This window comes from Enhydra lutris, unplaced genomic scaffold (assembly GCF_002288905.1).
Source record: "Enhydra lutris kenyoni isolate GAN:26980312 unplaced genomic scaffold, ASM228890v2 scaffoldscaffold26, whole genome shotgun sequence".
Classification (NCBI taxonomy): Eukaryota; Metazoa; Chordata; class Mammalia; order Carnivora; family Mustelidae; genus Enhydra; species Enhydra lutris.
In genome coordinates, this window is record NW_019154110.1 from 4,525,340 (window position 1) to 4,548,173 (window position 22,834).

The 22,834-nt window shown below is 54.6% G+C and overlaps 1 protein-coding gene across 2 annotated transcripts; it reads left to right on the plus strand.

The window, feature by feature from the left end:
* The first annotated feature begins 240 nt into the window (after window positions 1-240).
* LOC111151332 (flotillin 2) lies at window positions 241-15,567 on the plus strand. 2 transcript variants are annotated; one of them, XM_022509257.1, is made up of 11 exons: window positions 241-368; window positions 5,695-5,776; window positions 8,510-8,600; window positions 11,837-11,960; window positions 12,369-12,487; window positions 12,571-12,684; window positions 12,786-12,905; window positions 12,991-13,205; window positions 13,627-13,810; window positions 14,092-14,241; window positions 14,320-15,567. In XM_022509257.1, the coding sequence occupies exons 1-11, from the start codon at window positions 320-322 to the stop codon at window positions 14,356-14,358; spliced, it is 1,287 nt and encodes a 428-aa protein (XP_022364965.1). In that variant the 5' UTR covers window positions 241-319; the 3' UTR covers window positions 14,359-15,567. The 2 variants fall into 2 exon arrangements, with proteins under 2 accessions (XP_022364965.1, XP_022364964.1); XM_022509256.1 differs by lacking the exon at window positions 8,510-8,600 and adding an exon at window positions 10,739-10,829.
* Window positions 15,568-22,834: the final 7,267 nt, after the last annotated feature.

Sequence of the window (22,834 nt, forward strand, 5' to 3'; positions counted from 1 at the left end):
GTGCGGGGAGGTGAGGCAGGGCCGCGCCGTCGGGTTCGGGCGGCCCGCAGGAGCAGGGTGCGCTGTCCCGGGGTGCTGTGGGGCTGGACCCCAGGGAAATAAAGCGTGTGGACTGGCGCCCGAAGCCTCGCGCTCGCGGTCGCCGCTGTCGCCCGGCGGCCCCGCCTTCCGCCGCCACACTTCCGGCGGGGCAGCGAGCGCGGAGGGGCGCGGGCGGGCGGCCGCTGGGGGTGGCGGGATAGGCAGGGCGCGGCCGGTGGTGTGCTCGGTTCTGTCCAGGTCCCTGCGGTGCCCGGGGGCCCTCCGTCCCGCTGGCGCCATGGGCAATTGCCACACGGTGGGGCCCAACGAGGCGCTGGTGGTTTCAGGTGAGAGAGCTGCGAGGGAGGTGGGGCCGGGGCTCAGGGGCCGGGAGGGTGTTGGAGCGCGCCGGCCGTGCCCGCGGAGGTGGTCGAGGAGGGGGTTCGGGGTGGGTGCGGGGCTGCGGAGCGAGCGGGGACCGGCTAGGCCGGGGAAGGGCGCGGAGGGTGAGGGACGGGGTAGGGGGCGCGGGTGTCGGTCTGAGAACCTTCCAGGAAGGCCCCCCCCCTCCCCATTCTCACGCTTGCGGTGCTCGGCGCCGTCGGGACTCCCCCTGCCACTGCGTGTTTTCTCGTGTTTATTCTCTCCTTTCTCCGCCTCCTCCCCTCTACTCCACCGTGGCCTAGGGGGTCCAGAGCTGAGGCCGGAGAGAGTGAACCCGTGGTTACCGGAACACAGCGGTTTGGCTGGATTCCGGCGCCCAGGCCTTGGGGCGGGTCTCACAGCTTCGGAGGGCAGGTGCCTGCCTGGGGAGGGGCGCTGAGACGGGGATCCCTGTGCTCCCGTTAATTCTGAGCAGGTTGGGGCTTGCTGGGGCTTACTGACACTGCCCGCCCCAGAAATGCGGGTGCGGCCTCTACAGGTTGAGAAATCGGGTTCTGGGCTGTATCGCCCCGATTGCAAAATGCTACAGGCTCTAGAATTTCTGGGAGCTTCCGCAGGGCCGTGGGACTGCTGTACTGGGGAGGGGAGATGTACCTTTGCCTTAAGGCTGCTTAATTTGGTATATTTGGGTATCTTGAGAGATGGCTGAAGCCTTTGAAGCCCCCAGTTTGTGCAGCTCCTGGCTCACCGGTACTGGGGAGGGTGGTGTTTGCTGACAGCTTGAAGGCCTGTAGCTGCGGGAATCCTTCAGGTGATCCCCCCCATCGATGCCAGTTTCCAGCCTGTGTGAAGAGTTGTTAGGGCTGGCTGTAGAAGGGGTTGGACTAGACCAGGGTTTGGGGCTGTGCCTTGGGGGTGGTGTGATCAATGCACTGGGAGGTTTTACCCCAGAACCTGGCCTGTGGCTGTTTGGATCTCAGAATCAGTCTCTCCTCGAGGATAGGAAATCCCCACTCTTCCTGACAAGCACGCTCCTCTTTGGGGGGAGAGCAGCTAAAACCAGAGGTGGCCTTGGGATTGGGAGGGAGACCCCTCAGAGAGCACCAAGGCCAGACTTGAACCTGTCTCCCAGGCCCTGATCCTAAAGACAACTTTTAGAACCTATTTGCACCACACTTTTTCTCTCTCGGGGAGTTTCCTTCTGGAAGCCGAGACTCTGGGCTCGAGAGAGCAAGCTTTGAGACTGAGAGGTGAGAGGAGCACCTGACATGGGCCGCTCTGTACCTTCCCCTTGCTGGAAACCTGGTTTTCTGGCTAGAGGCCAGCGCGTTGCTAGCTTCAAAGCTGTTTCAGGGGTGGGGAGAGGAGGCCGAGCTGAGAATTGAGGGTGCTGGAGTCGAAGAAGGATGGGTGAGAAGAGGGAAGGATAGTGCCCAGTATCACAGTACCTGGGTATTTGAGTTGATCCTGCCAAGATCCCTCTCTCTCCCGCACCCAAGTCCTGGAAGAGGGGAGCAGCCACTCCCAGCCCTGCCCCCACCTGGTTACTTAAGCTGGTGTCCAAGTCCAGAAGCATCTCGTTCAGCCCAATTTGAGAAGGATGCTGATATATCCCCTGGTCATCTTCTCCACCTGAAAAGGCTGGAAGTTTTTCTTGTTGTCTTACCTCCCTCTGCCCATCTGTAATATAAAACCTCTTTCTCTGTTTCTACTGTCAGGAACCTAAAAGGGGAATCCAAACCCCATACACCTTTCTCTTGTCTCTACAATAAATCAGAGGTTCCTAACCTGGGGTCCATGGGGAGAATTTAGAGGTCTGTGCATTTGGATAGGGAGAGACGTGAATTTTTATTCTCACTAACCTGAATCGAAAGTTAGCATTTCTTCACTTTATAAATGCCGGCTACAACCTGGGATAGTATTAGGAGATATTTTCCTACCACACCACAGTTTTTGTAGGTACCATCAAAGTCACTCATGCTCCTCATGCCTTTGAAGTTAAGCTAGTTATTAAATCTACCACTGGATTTTATTATTTAATGTTTTACTGTATCACATATATTACCACATATTACATACTATATATTTGGTTATTTTAATATTTTTATAACTTTCCAGATGTGTTTCCTGTTTATTTTATGCATTTATGTACACTCCAGCATTGCTCAGTGACTAAGGGGGGTTGTGACTCAAAAAAAGCTAAATCCCTTTTGTAGAGTATGGTCTTCTAGAATAGTGGGAAGAAGGTAGAAAAGAGGCAGGAAGGGAGGAGAGTGTTCCTGAGAGGGCAGAGGGATGGGCTGGGTCTGGAGGGGCTGAGAGCGGGGTGGAGGTTGTTGTGGGATGTTTCATGATTTTTTTTTTTTTAAGATTTCCTTTATTTATTTGAGAAAGAGAGAGAGAGCATGAGTGGAAGAGAGGGGCAGAGGCAGAAGCAGACTCCCCACTAAGCAGGGAGCCTGATGCAGGCCTTGATCCCAGGACCCTTCAACCTGGGCTGAAGGCAGACGCTTCATGACTGAGCCACCCAGGCACCCCTGTTTTGTGATTCTTCAGCTTGGGCGAAGACAGAACAAAGGAAAGTAAGTTGGGTTAGAAAACGTACGGTAAAACCAGGAGAAACTTTCAGGTGTGAAAAGAGTGAGAGCAAGGGAGATCAAGGAAGGGACACCTACATGGTCTCTTTGGGGAGTGGTGCTGCTCAGACTCAGGGTGACCAGGAATCTGGGAGGAAGAAGCCTTCAGGGGGAGGAGCCTGCTGGGGGGCAGAGCAGGCTGGAAGGCCCAGCTTCCTGTTGCTCTCCCTGGGAATCTGGCCATGTTGCCCTTGGCCAAGACCCAGCTTAAGGGTGACAGCCTGCTCCCAAGGTCAAAGACTAAGTTAAAGGTAAAGCACGGACCCCACCCCCACCCCCCATTACTTACCCTTCTCCCTCCCCACCCCTACCACCTCTACCCCCTACACTGAAGAAGCTCCCTAGCACTGGCCAGAGGCAGTTAGGCCCTAGCCCTCACCAGGCCAGAGTGAAACAGGCTGTGATGTGTGACCCTCTCAGGTTCTCATATCCTAAGATGGCTTAGGTTTCAGCTTGATCACTTGCCCTTGGAGCCTCCCACCCTACTCCCAGGGCTGAGAAGCCTGCAGTAGCTTCCCTTGTGCAGCAGCCCTGGGGGCTGGTATTTCCATCACAGAGAAACAGAGTTCCTCTTCCCTCCCCTACTCATACTGCGTGCCTGCTCTTTGCTCCCTGAACTTCTGGTAAGGCTCCTTGTGCAAGGTGCAGGCCCTGGAGGCCAAGTGGGCCGGCTGCCGGATGAGCTGGCTCAGGCACCCGCTCTCTGTGCTGACGGGCACTCTGTCCTCGTGGGGTCCCCTTCGCCTCCACCTGTCCGGAACTCCTCTCCAGCTCCTTGTTCTTTCTGTTGTCTTTCTTTCCCTTGTTGGTGTCCCCACCCACTCCGACCTGGACTCCACAGCTACACTGATAGGGTAGCCACTAGCCATTTAAACTTAAATTAATTAAATTTCTAAATTAGAAATTTAGAAATGGAAACTTAGGTGGCTCAGTCGGTTGGGCGTCTGCCTTTGGCTCAGGTCGCGATCCCAGAGTCCCAAGATGGGCCCCGTGTTGGGCTTTCTGCTCAGCAGCGAGCCTGCTTCTCCCTCTCTCTCTGCTCCTCCCGCCCCCCACCCATTCATGCTCTCTCTAATAAAGAAATAAAATCTTTAAAAAAAAAAAAAAGAAATTTAGTTCTTTGGTTACATTGGCCACATTTCAGGTGTGAAGTAAGCCCCCGTGGCCAGTGGCTGCTGTATTACACACTGCAGCTATGCAACATTTCAACCCTCGCAGGAAATCCTCTCGGACAAGATTGCTCTGGAAGTTATTCCCCAACATCAGCCACCATGCCTTGCCTAGGTCCCTGCAGAAGGCTTCTCCAATCTCCTAGACCACCCCATCCCCATCTTCCTTGTGCAAAGCGGTGTTTCTGGAAATGCAAATGTAATTTTGTTGCTCCCCCCGCTTAAATCCCTATGTGACCTCCTCATCACTCTCTCTCTCTCTCTCTCTCTCTCTCTCTCACACACACACACACACACACACACACGCACGCGCGCACGCAGTTTCTTGGCCTGATACTTGAGACACCCTATGATCTGCTCTTCCTGCTGTGGGTCCTCAGAGACACTGTGACCCAGCTACAGGAAACAACCCCTCACCCTTGCCCATTGGAAGCACACATGCTAAGGCTTTCCCGAAAATCCAAGCTGGTATATACAGAAATGACGACATCCACTGGCTTTTTCCCAAATCACATTTCCTTTGAATCATCTACTTCCTGTACATTTTTGGTTTTGGTGTTTTTTTTTTTTTTTTTTGCGTTGCAAGGAAACTGCCTTCTAGCTTTTAGTAAAGTTTCCTTGAACTTGATGAATAATTTTGGCATTTGCAGGAGAGTTCACAACAAGAATTTCAGGAATTGGTTTTTCTCACTTCTACACAGACAGCATGCCGGGCATGTCTACGGCTAGATTCAAGTTGGGGCCCGATTCAACATTCTGTGTAATTGATAGAGTTTCTTTTTTCGACCTTTCCCCTTTCTCTTCACTTATCCCATGGGTGCCACAGGCTGGCCTTTGTTTGGAGGCTTTGCCTTCCCTCTTCACTCTACTCTCCAGAGGCCCACAGTCAGTGTGCAGCCCTGGGAATAGAGAAACAGCTTTACTGAGATGTGTCTGCTGGGCGTGAGTGAGGATCCCATCTTGGCTCCGAGACTCCTCCCTCCCATCGGCCTCCCAGTGCCCCCCGCCCCCGCCCAGGGCCCCTTGCGTTCCCCCTTGGCCTGCACATGCCTTGATAACATGCAGATCACACAGTATTAGTATTAATGATCTCAGGAGAAGTTCCCACCTCCTTCCAGATGGGAGTCGTATCTTCATCTCTGACTCCCTAGCCCAGAAACCTATATTACGAGTTTGCTGAATGAATGGTTGAATGAAAGATGGAAGCTTTTCCTGTTTACTCCTGCCCACTGACTTCCTCTGTTCCCTGAAAACACTTACATTGGGAACCACTCATTGGATAGCTTTTTATGCAAATCATGTATCTACTGAACTTGAGTTTCAGGCCCTTAGGAGCTCTCTTCCCCTTCTATGTGACCTCAGCAACCAACAGTGGGAATTGTCAAGGGTCAGGGTCAGTAAAGGGCCCGAGTTGCTGGTGAAGGGACGGGGAGTAGACAGACCCAAGAACTGACTGACCAGCAGTGGTTTGCTTTGCTCTCCAGGGGGCTGTTGTGGTTCTGACTATAAACAGTACGTGTTTGGCGGCTGGGCCTGGGCCTGGTGGTGTATCTCCGACACTCAGAGGTAAGGGCTCAGGGGCCCCCGGGAACCTGGCATCCAGGTGGGCAAGGGAGAGGGAAGGATTTCCAGCCTTCCCCCTGCCCCGCTTCCCCCTGCAGTCAGCTAGAGAGCATCCACCACTTGCCACATTCCATCCTGGGGGGGTGGGACCTCCTAAGACACAGGTGAGAAGGGGTGCAGGGGGTTCATCTGGGCACCTTCTCCTTAGTGGGGATGCTTTATTCCGCTGGAGACATCAGTTGTGTCCCAGAGCATCTGGGTGTCATGCCCAGGCAGAATCCTCATTCTGTAAGTCTAGCTCAGTTATTCACGAATTCTAAATTTTCCTCCCTGTGGAGAGGAGAGGCTGAAAAGACCCACACACGCCCTCACCTGTGCAGGCCCAGACAATGCAGGCAGTGGCTACTTACAGACAAGGGGAGGAGAGCTAAGGAATTGGTGCTGGGCTGGGCAAAACAGATCTGGACCTCCGTGGTTAGTCTGGAAAGACTCACTAAATGAAGGGAGATGTCATCGGGCTCTCACTGGAGCTCCTCCAGGACCCCCAGCAGGCCCAGACTTGGCCCGCCCCCCCAGGAAGAGATGAGGCAGGCGAGCCATCTTTCCACCATCACCCTCTTCCTGACTGTGCCCAGATCCTTCCAGGCCAGGACCCAGGCAGCAGGGGCAGCAGAACTGGGAGGGTAGGAGGGACAGTGGCGGTTCCAGTGGAAATCCCCCTCTGCCCCAGCTCCACCAGTCAGCAGAGGGAAGCAGAGGTTGAGGGTGTTGGCTAGGGTCAAGAGCAGGAGGTCAACTGTTTAACTTCACTGATTTCCCAGTAGCCCTCTCCTCACTTTGCTCCACCTGAATTGAGGGATCGTAGGGGACTGTTAGGGCCCAAGGCTGAAAGTGTCCGAGAATAATTGCGACTGGTCACAACTTCTCTCAGGAGTGGGCCAGCTGGCCTGTGGGAAGCCATGGACTGCCCTCTCCAGAGGCACTGTCCCAGGATGACAGTGTCCTGTCCGAAGACCTTGCTGCACACCCGGCCCTGGAGAGTTCGCAGCTCACCCAAACACCTGTCCCTCACGTCCATCCACCACTAGGGTCACACCCCTGCGGCCCTTGCTCAGTGTTCTTGGCACCCCCCCCTCCCCTGCTGCTTATTCCAGGGAGCAGAGCCCCTGAGACAGGGGGCCAGGCTTCTCTGACAGTAAGTCTAGAGGTAAGGAGAAGAGGGCTTCGTGCCTAGTCCTAGGAAACAGATCTCCCCCACCCAGGCTTAGCGTTCTCCCTCTGGTCCCACTTGCTGGGGAGTCTGAGCCCTTGGCCCCGCCCCTTCTCGGACTGTCTTTCTGAGGGCAGCCCCTTCCCAGACCCCTGGCCTATTTGAAGGACATCTCTACAAGCTGGGGCCTCAATATTCCGAGGCTGGCAGGAGCCTCTCAGGTCAGAGTAGGGGCTTCTAACCCAGCCTGGATTCTAAGCCTCCCATCCCACAGCCACCCTTCACATCCCCCACCTCCGCTGTCAGCCATCCGTCTCCAGGCTCCATGAAGTCGCTGCTACTGCACTCTGCTGCCAAGTCCTATAGGATCCTGAGGCCCTCCTGTGGCAGTTCCCTCTCCCTCACCTGAGTGACTCCTCCCCCTCTGGCGTCTGAGCTGCAGCCTCCTTCCTTCCCTCGTTCCTTCTCTCCTTCCCTCCCTCTCTCCTCCTTCCCTGGAAGAGAGCTTGGTGCGTTCCTGTCTGAGCCGGGTCTAGAGTCCTCTCAGGCCCAGGAGTGCTAGGATTAGGGGCTTGAATGAAGGCAGCCTTTGCACACCTGCATGACCTATGCCAGCAGGGCTCCACGGGGCCTACTGCTCCCATCCCCCGGCCCACCTGCTTCTGCTCCTTGGGCCTCAGCCACTGTCCTCCTTTCCTCTGATCTTAGGAAACCTCCCACGCTGCCCACAGCCTAGCCCAGCCCGCTACCCAGCACACACACACACACACACACACACAGGCTGTGCTAGGGAGGCCCAGCGAGGGTGGGCCGAGCAGCTTCGAGGCACCTTGCTTTCTTTGCCATAACCCCTTCTCTACCTGGGCCCAACTTTGGAAATTCCAAAGTGAATTACTCCATCCCCTCCCTGTTGTCCCTGTGAATATTCTGGCAGGGACACACTTCCTCCCTGAGCCTTCCCTGACACCTATCCCCCCAAATCAGAAAATCCCAGGTTCTCCCTAGGCTTTTCTGGCCCAAAATTCCCTTCTTAGTGACAGGGAGCGCAGACCAAAGCAGGACTCGGTATTTGCCCTGGCCTGTGAATCTCCACAGTGGCCTCTCCTGCCCAGTTTCTGGACACAGAGGTTTGCCTGTGTTTGGAAGGTACAAGTGAGGCCAAGTCTCCCAGACTGTGCCAGGACCATCCTGAGAAAGTGAGGCGGTGGGCAATCTTGGTGCCCTGTGCGTAGGCCTCCCCACCTCAGGGAGGCCCAGGGTGTCAGCAGGCTTTACCCCCAGCCCAGCAGCTCCTCCTTAGACGGGTATGGGGGCTAGGGAAGGCATCCAGGCCAGCAAGGGGGTTTCCTCTGTTCCCCTACAGTCCTAGGCTGAGCTGGCAAGAGAGGGCTCAAATACTGAGAGCAACCTCCCCCCACCCCCAGGCATCAGGCATCATTGCTTGTCTGGTAACCACTGTGTGTGTTTGCTGTGTCCCCTCCTATCCCTCCTGTCCCTACCTCTCCCTCCCCCTGGCCGCTCCTCAGACTGTCTCTGGAGGTTATGACCATCCTGTGTCGCTGTGAGAATATTGAGACGTCGGAGGGGGTCCCGCTATTCGTAACAGGGGTTGCACAGGTAATAACCCACCTGCTTCCTCCTCTGTGTCTAACCTTTTCTCTTCCTGCCCTGCGGGGCCCGGCAGGCAAGACCCAGATGGACTCCCCTCCTAAGAGTGTGCCTCCCTCCCCTCTGCTCCCTCCTGCGCTGCTCTGGGTGCCAGGATAGACCCCTGTAGATCCCCAGCTCCCTTGCCCTCACCTACTGGGGCTGCTAATGGGGAAAGAGCAAGGGAGTCTGGAAGCTCTGCCCAGGTCTGCCAGGGGGTAGTGTCCTTGGATGCCAAGGGGTAAGTTGAGGCAGGAGACACAGGCCCCTGTGTGCCAGAGTGAGGCTGTCGGGCTAGAGAGGTTTCAGTCCAACCACTCCAGGCGCCACGGAGCCCCTTGCTAGCCAGCCCCCACCTGTCCTAGCCCTCCTCCACACAGGGCCAGAAGATGGGTTTCCTGAAGAGTTCTGTTCTCCCAGCTCCTTGGCCTCCTCCGATCTCCCTGACAGATCTTAGCAAAACCAGTCTTGGCTCTTCCCTGCCCCTCGTTTTTGTGCAGAAACCTCTGAGCAAATCTCTCGTCACTTGTGTTAGTTTCCTTACATGTGAGATAGGGGAATCCTGTCCTCTGTGCTTTGTAGGGAGTTGGGAAAGGCAAGTAAAGCAATATGAGGGCCCTTCGGGATTTTTGGAAAAGAAGTGCTGCAGAGGGGCACCTGGGGGGCTCAGTCGGTTGATCGTCTGACTCTTGGTCTCAGCTCAGGTCTTGATCTCAGGGTCGTGAGTTCAAGCCCCGGGTTGGGCTCCATGCTGGGCATGGAGCCTACTAAAAAAAAAAAAAAGAAGAAGAAGCAGAAGAGGGAGTGCTAGAGAAACCCAAGCTTTATCATGGATCCAATCTCACTTAGAAAAGCAAGTGACCGGATGTCTCACTCTCCATTGCTGTGTGGCTGGCCATAGCCAGGGAAACCCTTTCCTGACCCGAGGTGTTTGCCTCCCAGTGCTTTCCTTGTGCTGTGCCAACACTCACCTTCACCGCTTCACTCGTCAGCTCTCTGTTGAGCACTGTGGATGCAGCAGTGAGCGTCAGAAAGCCCCTGTCCCCACTCAGAGCCTACACGCTGGGTCCCCAGACTGGAAGAGCCCTAACCATCCTCTTACCCATCCCCTTCCCTTGCATGAAATCGCCCTTCAGGCTTCTCAGGCAAAACCCTACACCACCTCTCCCCTGCCTTGCCTGTCCTTCTGGCTCTCCCCAGGTGGAGGACTGTCCCCACCTCACGCATTGCTGGTAGCCTCCGGCAGTTGGACCTCAGCACAGAGGCCTGAGAAGCCCAGAGCACCTTGTGTGGAGTGGGCAGGGTCCCCGCTTCCCTCGAAAAAGTGGCTCCGCTCCCCCTCCAACCCACTACCTACTCGGAACAGCTGCAAGTGCCCACCTCCCCAAGTCTCCAGAGGGATTGGAAAGTCCCTTTCAAGCTGGGTGGTGTGGTCCCTTGAGATGGTCTGGGCCAGGGAGCTCTCATGTGACCTCTGCCCTCACTCCCCACTTGAGCTACGCGTGACCAGCCCCAGAGGGTAGGCTTCAAGGCAAACCCGCCGCCAGCTGAAGGGACCAGGCGGGACTTCCCTGGCAAGGGGCAGACGCAGGATCACCTCCATCGTGGTCCATCAGCGGGCAGACTTCGGCCAAGCCAGGCTAGTAGGCAGAGCTTTCCAGGGCATCTCCGGGTACCGAGCAGACCCAGGATCAGACAAAGGCCTCTGAGGGATGTTCCCATGACGCCCGCAGACGACCAACATGGCACAGCCGGGGGTACCAGGACTTCCGGAGCATTCCCAGGCCATCCACACACAGCTACCCCTGCAACCCCCCAACCGGCCCAGGCCACCCCCACCTACTTCTCCACTTCCTTCCCCCACGCCGCCAGCCAGGCTACCCTGAGCAGGGGACATGTGTGCCGTGGGTAGCACGCTGCACCGGTGCTGCTCTGCCTCCTCCCGCATCTCCTCATACACCCCTCCCCACAAGCCCTCAAAGCGTGCCCCCATCCCTCTGTAGCAGGACCCCGGCCCATCCCAGCTGGAGCAGTGAGGTGCTGGACTCTCCCCACACCCCAGGCCCGGGGCCCCCAGACCCATGCCCCTGTTTTGCATTTCTTGGCAGGATTTCCCTAGAGATTATGACGTTGCAGCCCCGCTGCGAGGACGTAGAGACGGCCGAGGGGGTAGCTTTAACTGTGACGGGTGTCGCCCAGGTATAGTAACTCAGCAGCCCTGCGCATGTCCGTTGAGCTGCCTCGTCCCTCTGCTGGGTGTGGGGGGAGGAGGAGAGGACAGCAGCCAGGGGCAGTCTCTCTCCAGTGCCCCTGCCCCTACCCCCCCAACCAAGAGAGGGTCGTCGCCACTGGAACATGCTCACTCGGCCCCTTGGCCACTCAGCAGGACTAACAGACACCCCTTTTCTCCTCAGCGGGGCCCGCAAGGGACAGAACCAGTGCTGAGGGCTCCTGTCTCACTAACCCCCCGATTCTTTGCAGGTGTTGGAAGTGCCACGTCCCAGAATCCAGGCCTTCCCTGTCCCTGGGTTGGGGGCTAAAGGGGAGGGGACCAGAGGACAAGGCCACGTGAGGCAGAGGAACTCTCTGGGAGGTTACTTAGTATTCCCAGCTCAGGGCCTGGGCGAGGGGCTTCCTGCTCTAGCCCAGTTCTCAACTTCACAGAGCAGCAAGCTGCAACCGTGTTAGAGGCCTCTGGTAAGGGGGTGGTTGCCTTAGTACCTGGGGAAGGAAAGGCAGGAAGATACCCACCCTCAGTGGCGTCCCCCCAGACCTGTCTCTTGCCCTGTCCAGGCTCTTTTCCTCAGCCTGTCTGTCTGTGTCCCTACTACTCATTCTCCTTTTCGCCCTCTCTGACCCTCAGCCTGCAGGTGTCCCACCTGTGGGGAGCCTGCATGGGAGGAACTGGCTAATGAGGGAGGAGTGAATGGGCTGAGGGGTGGGGAGATGAGCCCCAGATGCCTAGCAAACAGGCTGTGTCAGGGCCTGAGGCTGCCTGTGAACATCAGGTTTGTCAGTGTGAGAATTCCTGGTGTGCTATCCCGACTAGAGGCCTCGGTCAGTCTCTACCACCTCCTGGCCCCTGGGCCTCCAGGTCTGAAAAAGGAGGGGGGAGGGGCACAGCCACCATCCTCCACACCTTTGGGTCTGGGGCCTCTGCCTGCCCCACTCCAGCCTGGTTCAGGCACCTCTGTGACCACTGGCAGGTGAAGATCATGACGGAGAAGGAGCTGCTGGCGGTGGCCTGTGAGCAGTTTCTGGGCAAGAATGTGCAGGACATCAAGAACGTCGTCCTGCAGACCCTGGAGGGGCACCTGCGCTCCATCCTCGGTAAGGCCCCGGCCCGCCCAGGGGCCCTTCTGCTGCCTTCAAGAACCTCGCAGGATCTCCAAGGCTGGGGCAGGGAGGGGTGCAGGGCAGGGCAAGGGAATCTGTCAGTCCCACCAAGACTTTCTTTTCAAAACTTTAGGTGGCCCAAGGGAAGGGGAGGGCGCTGGGATGCGGGGGACGAGGGCTGCCAGTCTGGTCAGGCACCTGGTGTTGCCTGGGACACCTCTGCTCATCCAGCCTGGGCTCTCAGAAGGAGGCTCAGTGTTAAATGCTGTGAAGAAGAACCCTGAGGAAGGCCCAGCTCAGACTACAACGTGTGCACGCACTCAGACCACTGCTTGCGTGCTGCCTCCCTTGCCCAGTGGGCTGGGCCCCCAGGAAGCCAGCCCACGATGCCTCTTTCCCCAGGGACCCTGACCGTGGAGCAGATTTATCAGGACCGAGACCAGTTTGCCAAGCTGGTGCGGGAGGTGGCAGCCCCTGACGTCGGCCGCATGGGCATCGAGATCCTCAGCTTCACCATCAAGGTGATGGGTGCAGCCCCCCTTTGGGTGTTTGGCCCCTTTGTTCCTGTGACTGTTCCCAAGGATGACTCCCCCTTCCCTCCCAGGACGTGTATGACAAAGTGGACTATCTGAGCTCTTTGGGCAAGACGCAGACTGCTGTGGTACAGAGAGATGCAGACATCGGGGTGGCCGAGGCCGAGCGGGACGCAGGCATCCGGGTACACGGTCTTTCCTTCCCACCCCCAGGGACAGGGATCTCAGGGCTGGTGGGACCTTGCCGGCACGGGGGACCCTCAGCACCTGCCCCTGCGGTTGCCAGGAAGCGGAGTGCAAGAAGGAGATGCTGGATGTGAAGTTCATGGCAGACACCAAGATTGCCGACTCCAAGCGAGCCTTTGAGCTACAGAAGTCAGCTTTCAGTGAGGAGGTCAACATCAAGGTCAGGTGCCATCGGGCATCCCAGGTCAGGGCTCAGGGCTCAGGACCTGGCAGCCGGCCTCTGACAGCCCATCCTCCCACTGCAGACGGCCGAGGCCCAGCTGGCCTATGAGCTGCAGGGCGCCCGGGAGCAGCAGAAGATCCGGCAGGAAGAGATTGAGATCGAGGTTGTACAGCGCAAGAAGCAGATCGCAGTGGAGGCGCAGGAGATCCTTCGTACGGACAAGGAGCTGATCGCCACGGTGCGCCGCCCTGCTGAGGCTGAGGCCCACCGCATACAGCAGATCGCCGAGGGTGAAAAGTGAGCACCCTGGCCGCAGCCCGGTGGGCACTGGTCAGGCTCCTTGGTCCGCGCACCCCGCCTGCTTCCCAGCCCCAGCTTGGAAGCCACCTCTCCCGGAGCTTCCTGACTGTGAAGTGGAGGTGACCTGCCTCCCCCATGGGATTGGCACTGGGAGGGCCGGAGGGGATAATGGAGGTTTGAGGGCCCGCTATGGGGTTTGGCTCAGCGGGCATCCTGGCTAGTCCCCCCTCCCATTTGCATCTAAGCAGCCAGTGGCCTCCCCCTGGCCAGAGCCAGAAAGCTGGGGCACCTCCTTTCCTGGGTCCCCACCCGCCGACACCCATCAAAGCAGAGGGCTTGAGGGTTTGCCGGCGCCCAGGCAAGGCCTGAGGGGCCCCTGGCTCTTGCCACTGATCCTGCCTGGTGTGAACTCCTGCAGGGTGAAGCAGGTCCTCTTGGCGCAGGCAGAGGCTGAGAAGATCCGCAAGCTTGGGGAGGCGGAGGCAGCGGTCATCGAGGCAATGGGCACAGCAGAGGCTGAGCGGATGAAGCTCAAGGCCGAGGCCTACCAGAAATACGGGGACGCTGCCAAGATGGCACTGGTGCTGGAGGCCCTGCCGCAGGTGAGGCCCCCACCTGGGGGTGGGTCTGGCGGGCCTCTTCCAGAGCACAGCCACAGGCTGGCTAGAAGCATTCAACGCAGAGGGGCCCGGCAGCAAGGCAGGACCCCTACAACACGCATGGGCTCACCTGACCCCCTGGGTCTCTGACTGTGGCTTGCAAATAAGAGCTCCAAGCTGCACTGGGATGGAGGGAGGCAGAAGGAGGAGGGAGAGATAGCGGATGGGGCAGGTGGACAGAGTCAGCACCAGCCAAGCTCTCCTCCCACCCCCCCACCTCCTAGATTGCTGCTAAAATCGCCGCCCCCCTGACCAAAGTTGATGAGATTGTGGTCCTCAGCGGGGACAACAGCAAGGTGACATCAGAAGTCAACCGGCTGCTGGCCGAGCTGCCAGCCTCCGTGCACGCCCTCACAGGTGTGGACCTGTCCAAGGTGAGTGCCTGGCTGGTGGCAAGAGGAGCCATCACCGGCCCCAGAGCCCCGGCCTCACAGCATCTCCCATCCTGGCAGATACCCCTGATCAAGAAGGCCACTGGTGCACAGGCGTGAGGCTCCCGAAGGCCTGCACCCTTCAGCAGCCGTTTTCCTACCACAGCAACAACAGGAACGTTACTGACTCTGGTGCCTTATTTCGTAGGGACCAGAAGTGCTGCGTGTTCAGGCCTTCTCTGGCTGTCTTCCCTCCTCTCCTGTCTCTGGCTGTGTCCTCTCACTTCTCTCCTTCCCACACCTTCACATTCACTGCCACATTCATCTGGTTCGTCTCTTCGCCCTCGTCTCCCATCTCCCCGGACATTTCTCCCTTTGTCGTTTTCTCTCCCTCTCTTTTCCCACCCTCTACACACATCATGTAGTTCAAGCTGAATACGTTTATTATAATCACTGTCTTGTCTGTGGGGGGCGGTGGGCCTGCTGCCTCTCTGAATCCTGGTGCCTTGAAGTTCTCTGTGCATCTGACCATCCTCCCCGTGGCCCTTGCCAAGACTCGGCATGGGTGTGGAGGGTCTGGGTTGGGTGGCCCCCCTCCCCTCTCCTGGCCTGGTCTTCCCAGCCCTAAGCCCTACCCCAGGAAGTCCCCAGCCTCACCCACTCCTGAGCCCCTAGGCCTCGCTGGCCATCGCCCTCCCCAGCCCTGCACTCGCACCTTCCCTCTCTCTCCCTACCAAGGGGCACAGAGGCAAGGCCTCCTGTCTGTAGCAGCTCCCTCGGTTCACTACTGCCTTAGGAGGCCCCTGCTTGTGCTCAGGGAAGTCCCCTTCACGGACATATCCCTACTAGGTGGAGTAGGGCTCAGCCCCAACTCTGTTAAGCCTTTCTGGGATCAGGGTCTAGCCCTGTTGGGGACTAGAAGGTGTATAAACCCTCTTCCTGCTAGGCCCGCGCTGTCCCAGGTATGGGGCCAGGCCCTTCCAGTGGACATGACTGCACCAACCCCATGCAGAATCGAGTGCTGTAGATTGGCCAGACTCTATACCCTTTGTGCCATCTTTCTTCTGACCAGAGTGATAGGGTTCCAGCCATGGGGAAGCAGCCCAGCCCTCTGTCTCCTGGCTCTAGTGGAGACAGAAGAACCCAGAGCCCAAGCGTCATGGTGGGGGTGCTGTGGGCATCCGACGGTCCCCGTCTCCCACTTCTGGCTCTGCCCCAGCCTGTGTAGCTGTTCTGCATGTGGATGCTGCATGTCTGGTCTGGGGCTTGGATGCTGCACTGCCCCACTGCCTGACCCTTCTAGGAAAATAAAGATCTGTTATGCCTACACCCCAGACTGTGTCTTCTCTGAGGGGAGGGACTAGGAAGCAAGGATGGACCAAGTTCTCACCCATGCACCCATTCGGCCTGAAGGCTACACTTTGTTCTTACCCATGACAGCCACTGGGGGGCATTAGCACCCCGGCCTTGTCTCCAGTAGCACCCTGGGGCGGCGAGGCCATCGGCCCGGGTGCTGTGGCCAGAGCTGAGCCTTGGGAGACCTGGTTCCATCGCAGGCAGAAGATGGAGGGGGCTGCTGGGTTCACTGCATCTCTCTGTCCGTCCTGAGTCCCGCTCAATAATGGAGCCCGTTTCTCAGCCTTAAGAGCATGAACTCTGAAGTCAGACTGCTTAGGTTTAAATTTTAGCTCTGTTGGTATTCCCTTGTGTGATCTTGAGCAAGTAACTTCATCTGTCTGGGCTTTCATATTCTTACTGATTTTACAAACTTCTCTAATGCTTGCTCTGTGCCAGGCATTGTCCTGGATGGTGAGGAGACCGCAGTGAACAATACGGACGCTAGCTTTTAGAGCTTACATTCAGGTGGAGGTACAAAATAGAAAGTTTGGGGTGGGGGTGAAATTTTAGGGTGTCAAAGGAAGGCCTCACTGAAAAGGTAGCACTGAAGAAAGTAAAGGCATGAGCCATGAATGAAGAGCTTCCTGTCCAAAGACCCTGAGGTAGAAGTGGGTCTGGCAGGATGCTTGGGTGGCTCAGTCGATTAGTCATCTGCCTTTGGCTCAGGTCATGATCTCAGGGTCCTGGCATTGATCCCCTTAGTGGGGTTCCACACTCAGCGGGGAGTCTGCTTGTCTTCCTCTCCTTCTGCCCCTCCCCCTGCTCGCGCTTACTTGCGCACTCTCTCTCAAATAAATAATCTTTAAAAAAAAAATATGAAGAGGGCCATGGAGGGAGCAGGGAGGACAGTTGCTTCTCACCAATACTGCAATATTATAGCCAAAATAGGATGACTACTTAGACCAGTGGGGGTGGTGAGAAGCACTGTAATTCTGGATATATTTCGAACTAGCCGGAGCGAAGGACAATAGATGTGACATAAAAAGAGAAAATATGTCTCCAATATGCCATGCCTATGAATTTGAAGACTCCGTATTGCAAAGATACCAGTTCTCCACAATTCCAACCGAAATCCCAAGAGATTTTTTTCACTTCTTTTCCCTTTCTTTTTTACACTTAACAATATTTGTTATTTTGTGTATCTTTTTTTTTCACTTAAGTATAATTGACACGCAATGTAGCATTTGAGGTACAGCATAGTAATTCTACAACTCTGCACACATTAGGCCATGCTCCCAAGTGTGGCTCTCATCTGTTACCACACAACACTATTACAGTACCATTGACTGTATTCCCTGTGCTGTGCCTTTCATCCCCATGACTTAGTCATTCCAGAACGGGAAAACTGTATCTCCTAATCCCCTTCACCCATTTTGCCCATCTCCCCTCTCCCTACTACCTCTCCCTTCCAACAACGACCCAGTTTGTTCTCTGTATTTATAGGTCTGTTTCTGCTTTGTTTTGTTTTTAGATGCCACATGAGTGAAATTAGTCCCAAGAGGTTTTTTAAAGATCTTTTTTAAAAAGATTTTATTTATTTATTTCACAGAGAGAGAGAAAGAAAGAGAGTACAAGCAGGGGGAGCCGCAGACAGAGGGAGAAGGAGAAGCAGGCTCCCCACTGAGCAGGAAGCCAGATGTGGGGCTCGATCCCAGGACTTGGGATCATGACCTGAGCCAAAGGCAGACACTTAACCAACTGAACCACCTATGCACCCTTAAAGATCTTTTTTATTTTATTTTATTTTATTTTATTTTATTTTATTTTATTTTTCAAAGTTTATACTTGGTCTTTAATACATTCTTCTGAAGGGATGTTTGTAATTATTTTTTTTTCCCAATTGTCAAATAGTCATCATGACATACTGCTTAGGGATGCTAAGGGGTTGTCCATATGAGATATGATGATGAGCAGAAGACAGGAGTTCATAAAGCAGTAACAAATATATTCCACGTGATGGTTAATTTTAAGTGTCAACTTGATGGGGCCGTAGGATGCCCAGACATCTGGTCAAACACTATTCTGCAGGTTTCTATGAGATAGTTTCTGGATAAGATTTACATTTATCTGTAGACTGAGTAAAGCAGATTGCTGTCCATAATGTGAGGGAATGTCATTCAGTCAAGTGAAGACATGAATAGAACACAAATGCTCAGAAAACAGGAGATCCTCCTGCCTGAATGCTTGAGCGAGAACATGGATGTCTTTTCCCCCTTTGGACTTGGATTGATCATTGTATTTCTTGAGTCTCCAGTCTGCTGGTTTGCAGACAGGAATTTAACACCATCAAAACCCAGATATGTTAAAGATCTTTTTTAAAAAATTAAACTCTACACCTAACATGGGGCTCCACGTCACAACCCCAGATCAAGAGTCACATGCTCTACCAACTGAGCCAGCCAGGTGCCCCAGTCCCAAGAGGTTTTTATTTTTTAGATCTTATTCATTTGAGAGAGAGCACAAGCAGAGGGGAGAGTCAGAGGGAGAAGCAGACTCCCTCCTTGAGCGGGGAGCCTGATGTGGGGCTTAATCCCTGAACCTGAAGATCATGACCTGAGCAGAAGGCAGATGCTTAACCATCTGAGCCACTGAGCCACCCCCCAAAAGATTTTTAATTGACAAACTAATTTTGAAACTTAGAGGGAAATGCCAAAGTACAAAGAATTAGCAAGACAAACTTGAAAAAGAGCAAAGTTGAAGGATTAAAACTATCAGATACCAAGACTTAAAGTTTTAGTCGTTCAGACAGTATGAAATTGGTACATAGTAGACCAGTGCAATAGAACAGAGTCCAAAAATAGACCCACACTTGTTTTATGACAAAAGTAGCAATGCAGAGCTGTGGGGAAAGGACAGTCTTTTCAATAAAAGATACTAGACATTTGGGGCACCTGGGTGGCTCAGTCGTTAAGTCTCTCCCTCTCCCTTTGCTCCTCCCCCTGCTCCTGCTCTCTGGCTCTCTCAAATAAATAAACTCTAAAAAATACTAAACACCTGGGGGTGGGGGGATGTTTCTTGAACTTGAACCTCACATTATACACAGAATCAATTCCAGATGGATTGTAGATCTAAAAGTGAAAAGTAAAATAATAAACATGTAGAAAGGGGCGCCTGGGTGGCTCAGTCATTAAGCATCTGCCTTCGGCTCAGGTCATGATCCCAGGGTCCTGGGATGGAGAATATCTATTTACCTGGGTGCCTGGCTCGCTCAGTTAGTGGAACATGTGAATGCTGATCTTGTGGTCATAAATTCAAGCCCCACGTTGGGAGTTTACCTTAATTTACCTAATTTATTAATATTTAAGGGTTTACCTTAAATAAATAAATAAATAAATACCCAGAAGAAAAAAGAAATGTAATTTTTTAAAAATCTCTTTTTTTTTTAAAGATTTTATTTATTTGACAGATCGCAAGTAGGCAGAGAGGCAGGCAGAGAGAGAGGGGGAACAGGCTCCCTGCTGGCAGAGAGCCCGATGTGGGGCTCGATCCCAAGACCCTGAGATCATGACCTGAGCCGAAGGCAGAGGCTTTGACCCACTGAGCCACCCAGGTGCCCCTATGTTTTTTATTTTTAAGTGATCTCTACACCCAACATGGGGCTCAAACTTACAACCGTGAGATCAAGAATTGCATGGTCTACCAACTAAGCCAGGCAGTCACCCTATGTTTTCAGATATTAATGTTGTTTTCTAGCTGATTACTAAAATTATACATGTATATGTGTATACACACACACACACACATATATATATATTTAGCTCATTTAATCCCTAAGTCAACCCTGTGAAAAGAGCTCCTGCCCTCTGTTTTATCAAATGAGGACACAGCGGAGCCTGGAATTCAAGGAACTTGCCCAAGTCACATGGTGTCTGAGCCTGAACCAGGACTTCAAGCCAGACTCCCAGACTCCACGCTCCTGCTCTTTTCATGCCTTCCTGCTGGACTTCAGGAAAGGGAAGCCTGGGGGAGTTGCAGTGGTGACCGACTAGGACTCGGTCCCGGTTAGCCTTAGTATCTGGGACTCCGGCTAGCCCAAGGAGATGACAGGAGCAACCTGGAAAAAGGCAGTTGGCAAGAAAAGGGCTTAATGGATCCTGTAGAGGAGGGCTTAAAGGATCCTGCAGAGGAGGAAGCAGCCATGATGTGGGGGGAGGAAGGAGAGGGATGATGTATCAGGATCTTTGCTGAAGCCAAGGGTCCCCAGAGCCTGGAACCAGCCTCGGGAAGGGGGAGTAGAGAGGTAGAGAGTATAGAGCCTTTGACCTAAGCCCTTAATGGCCTGCCCCGGGGTGGGTTGTCCCTTCATTCCCTAGGCTGCCATGGATCCAGGACGGGCTGGAGAGGGCCCAGTGTGTAGACTGGGCTCCTGGAGGACACAAGTGATACTGTACCCCACTTCCTTGTGCTCATGATTCTGGTCTTGGGAACTGGTTATGGGGGGGTAGAGGCCTACCCCCTTCCCTGTTCTTCCCAGTCCCTAGGCCTGAGGGCCCGGCACAGAGGGAGTTAAGGGCCCTGTAACCTTTGCCTTGCAGGGGGCGGGGAGGCCATGGGGAACTGTCAGAAAGAGCCTTGTCTGGCCTGATAATCCAGGCTGCCTATCTCTTCCACAGCAGCTGTGAGGCAGACAGGTTGTCCTGGCAGGGAGGGAAGTAAGGGCCTGGCTGATGGCGGGAAGGATTTGAGGAGGGACACTGGGGCTCCCTGGGCATCCTTTCCCACCCGATAGCCACCTTCAGGACTATGCCTGCAGACCGTAGGTCAGGTCCAAGTCCGAACGTGGGGGTTCCCACTGATCCAGAGACTAGGAAGTGGGAGCTGGTGAATGAACAGACTTAGGGAGGTGTTGATTGGGAAGTTTCCATTTCTGACTCAGTGTGTGTCTGGGCAGGGGTGTGAGGGGTGCCCTACTATGGGCACCGGCATAGGAGTCTGAGCGAGCACACATGCCCATGGTTCCTGAGACACTGGGGAGGGCCAGAAGGGAAAGGCCGCTGCAAAGCCAGGAGGGAAGAAATCCCACATTTGTGAAGCTCCTAGGATATGGGAGCCAGACTCTACCTAGAACTTTCCACCTCTACTATCTCATTCCATCTGCACACCAATCCTGGAAAAGGAGCTGTTTAAAGCCCATGTATCTGATAAGGAAGCCAAGGCTCCAAGGGTAGGCAAGCGCTGGGGCTACCCAGCAGGGAGGAGTGGAGTCCAGGGTCTGACAAATCTGGAGCTGTGCTTTTCCCTGCGGGCTCTGAGTCCCTCCCTGGGCCAGGTGGTCTGGAAGAAAAGCAACTCAAAGGCATAAACCCGGAACTATACAGGCTAAGGCTCTGGTTCAAGCCAAGGATGGCGTGGGAGTCCAGGGCTGGTGAACCCCGCATAGGGGCCTGGTCCACAAACAGCAGGAACCAGAAGAGGGAGGATTATTGCTTGGCTGGAGCGGCTGTGAAGGAAGTTCAAAAAGGGGTTGGACAGGTGGGAGAATCAGAGCAAGTGGGAGTGAGGAGGGCATCCTGAGGCTTCACACACATTCATTCACCGAATCTTTCCCAGGGTCTTGTGGGGTGGGTATTGCTGTCATCCCCATTTTTTTTTTAATTTTATTTATTTGACAGAGATCACAAGTAGGCAGAGAGGCTAGCAGAGAGAGAGGGGGAAGCAGGCTCCCTGCCGAGCAGAGAGCCCAACATGGGGCTCAATCCCAGGACCCTGAGATCATGACCTGAGCCAAAGGCAGAGGCTTAACCCACTGAGCCACCCAGGCGGCCCTGTCATCCCCATTTTAGAGATGGGGAGACCATGGCTCAGAGCAATGAGACAACAGGCTCAGAAACATATTACTGGTAAGTGCCAAAACTCAGGTCTGATTCTCTTTCTTTTGAAACTCAAGAAGTTGGGGGTGTCTGGGTGGCTCAGTCAGTTAAGCATCTGCCTTCCCCTCAGGTCATGATCTTGGGGTCCTGGGATTGAGTCCTGCATGGGGCTCCCTGCTCAGCAAGGGGTCTGCTTCTCCCTCTGCCCCTTACCCCGCTCAAGCTCTCTCTCTCTCAAATAAATAAATAGGAGTGCCCGGGTGGCTCAGTTGGTTAAGCGACTGCCTTCAGCACAGGTCATGATCCTGGAATCCCAGGATCGAGTCCCGCATCAGGCTCCCAGCTCCAAGGGGAGTCTGCCTCTCCCTCTGACCTTCTCCCCTCTCATGCTTTCTCTCACTCTCTCTCAAATAAATAAGTAAAATTTTTTAAAAATATATACACATACATACATACATACATAAAATCTTAAAAAAAAAAAAAAAACTCCAAAAGTCCCCACAGAGACACACACAAAATCCACCTCATTCATAGCAAGCTTGTGCACAAAGCCTGGGGCCTGGGGTCTGGAGAACAGAACTGAAGTCCTGCCTCATCTCCCAATATACTCGCTCACGCAGGCCATGCGTTTACTCCAGGAGCCTCAATTTCTCTACGATAAAATTGGCCCATAAGGGCGCCTGGCTGGCTCAGTCAGCAGAGTGGGCGACTCTTTTTTTTTTTTTTTTTTTTTTAATTTATTTATTTGACAGAGAAGTAGGCAGAGAGGCAGGCAGAGAGAGGGGGGAAGCAAGCTCCCCACCGAGCAGAGAGCCTGATGTGGGGCTCGATCCCAGGACCCTGGGATCATGACCTGAGCCGAAGGGAGAGGCTCCAACCCACTGAGCCACCTCAGGGTCATGAATTTGAGCCCCACACTGGATATAGAGATTACTTGAAAATAAAATCTTTACCAAACAAATAAAATTGGCATGTAGTCACCTTTTGGAGACTGATGGACGGACATTGGCAAAGTCCCCCAGAAGCCAGGGCTAGGACTCCACTGTGCCTGTTTGATCTTCAACACGTACACTCGCTCGTGGGGCTGAAAGGCACAGAGAGTGTGAGGGTGCATGGCGGGAACTCGCATGCTCGTGGGACACCATCTGCAGAGGCAGCGTCTTTTCAGTGCAAAGGTGTCCTCTGAGCACCTTGCAGGACAAGACCCATGAGGGCTGTGGAGGCCACAGAGAAGATTCCAAAGGTGCCTGCTCCCAGGGTAACTGGGGACAAATAAGGGATCAGATGAATTCTCCATGTGATGAGGGAAACAGAGCAGGTTCAAAGCCTGGACACAAGGGAGCAGGTGTCGGGGAGGGTTAGGGGAAGCTTCACAGGTTGGCCACGAT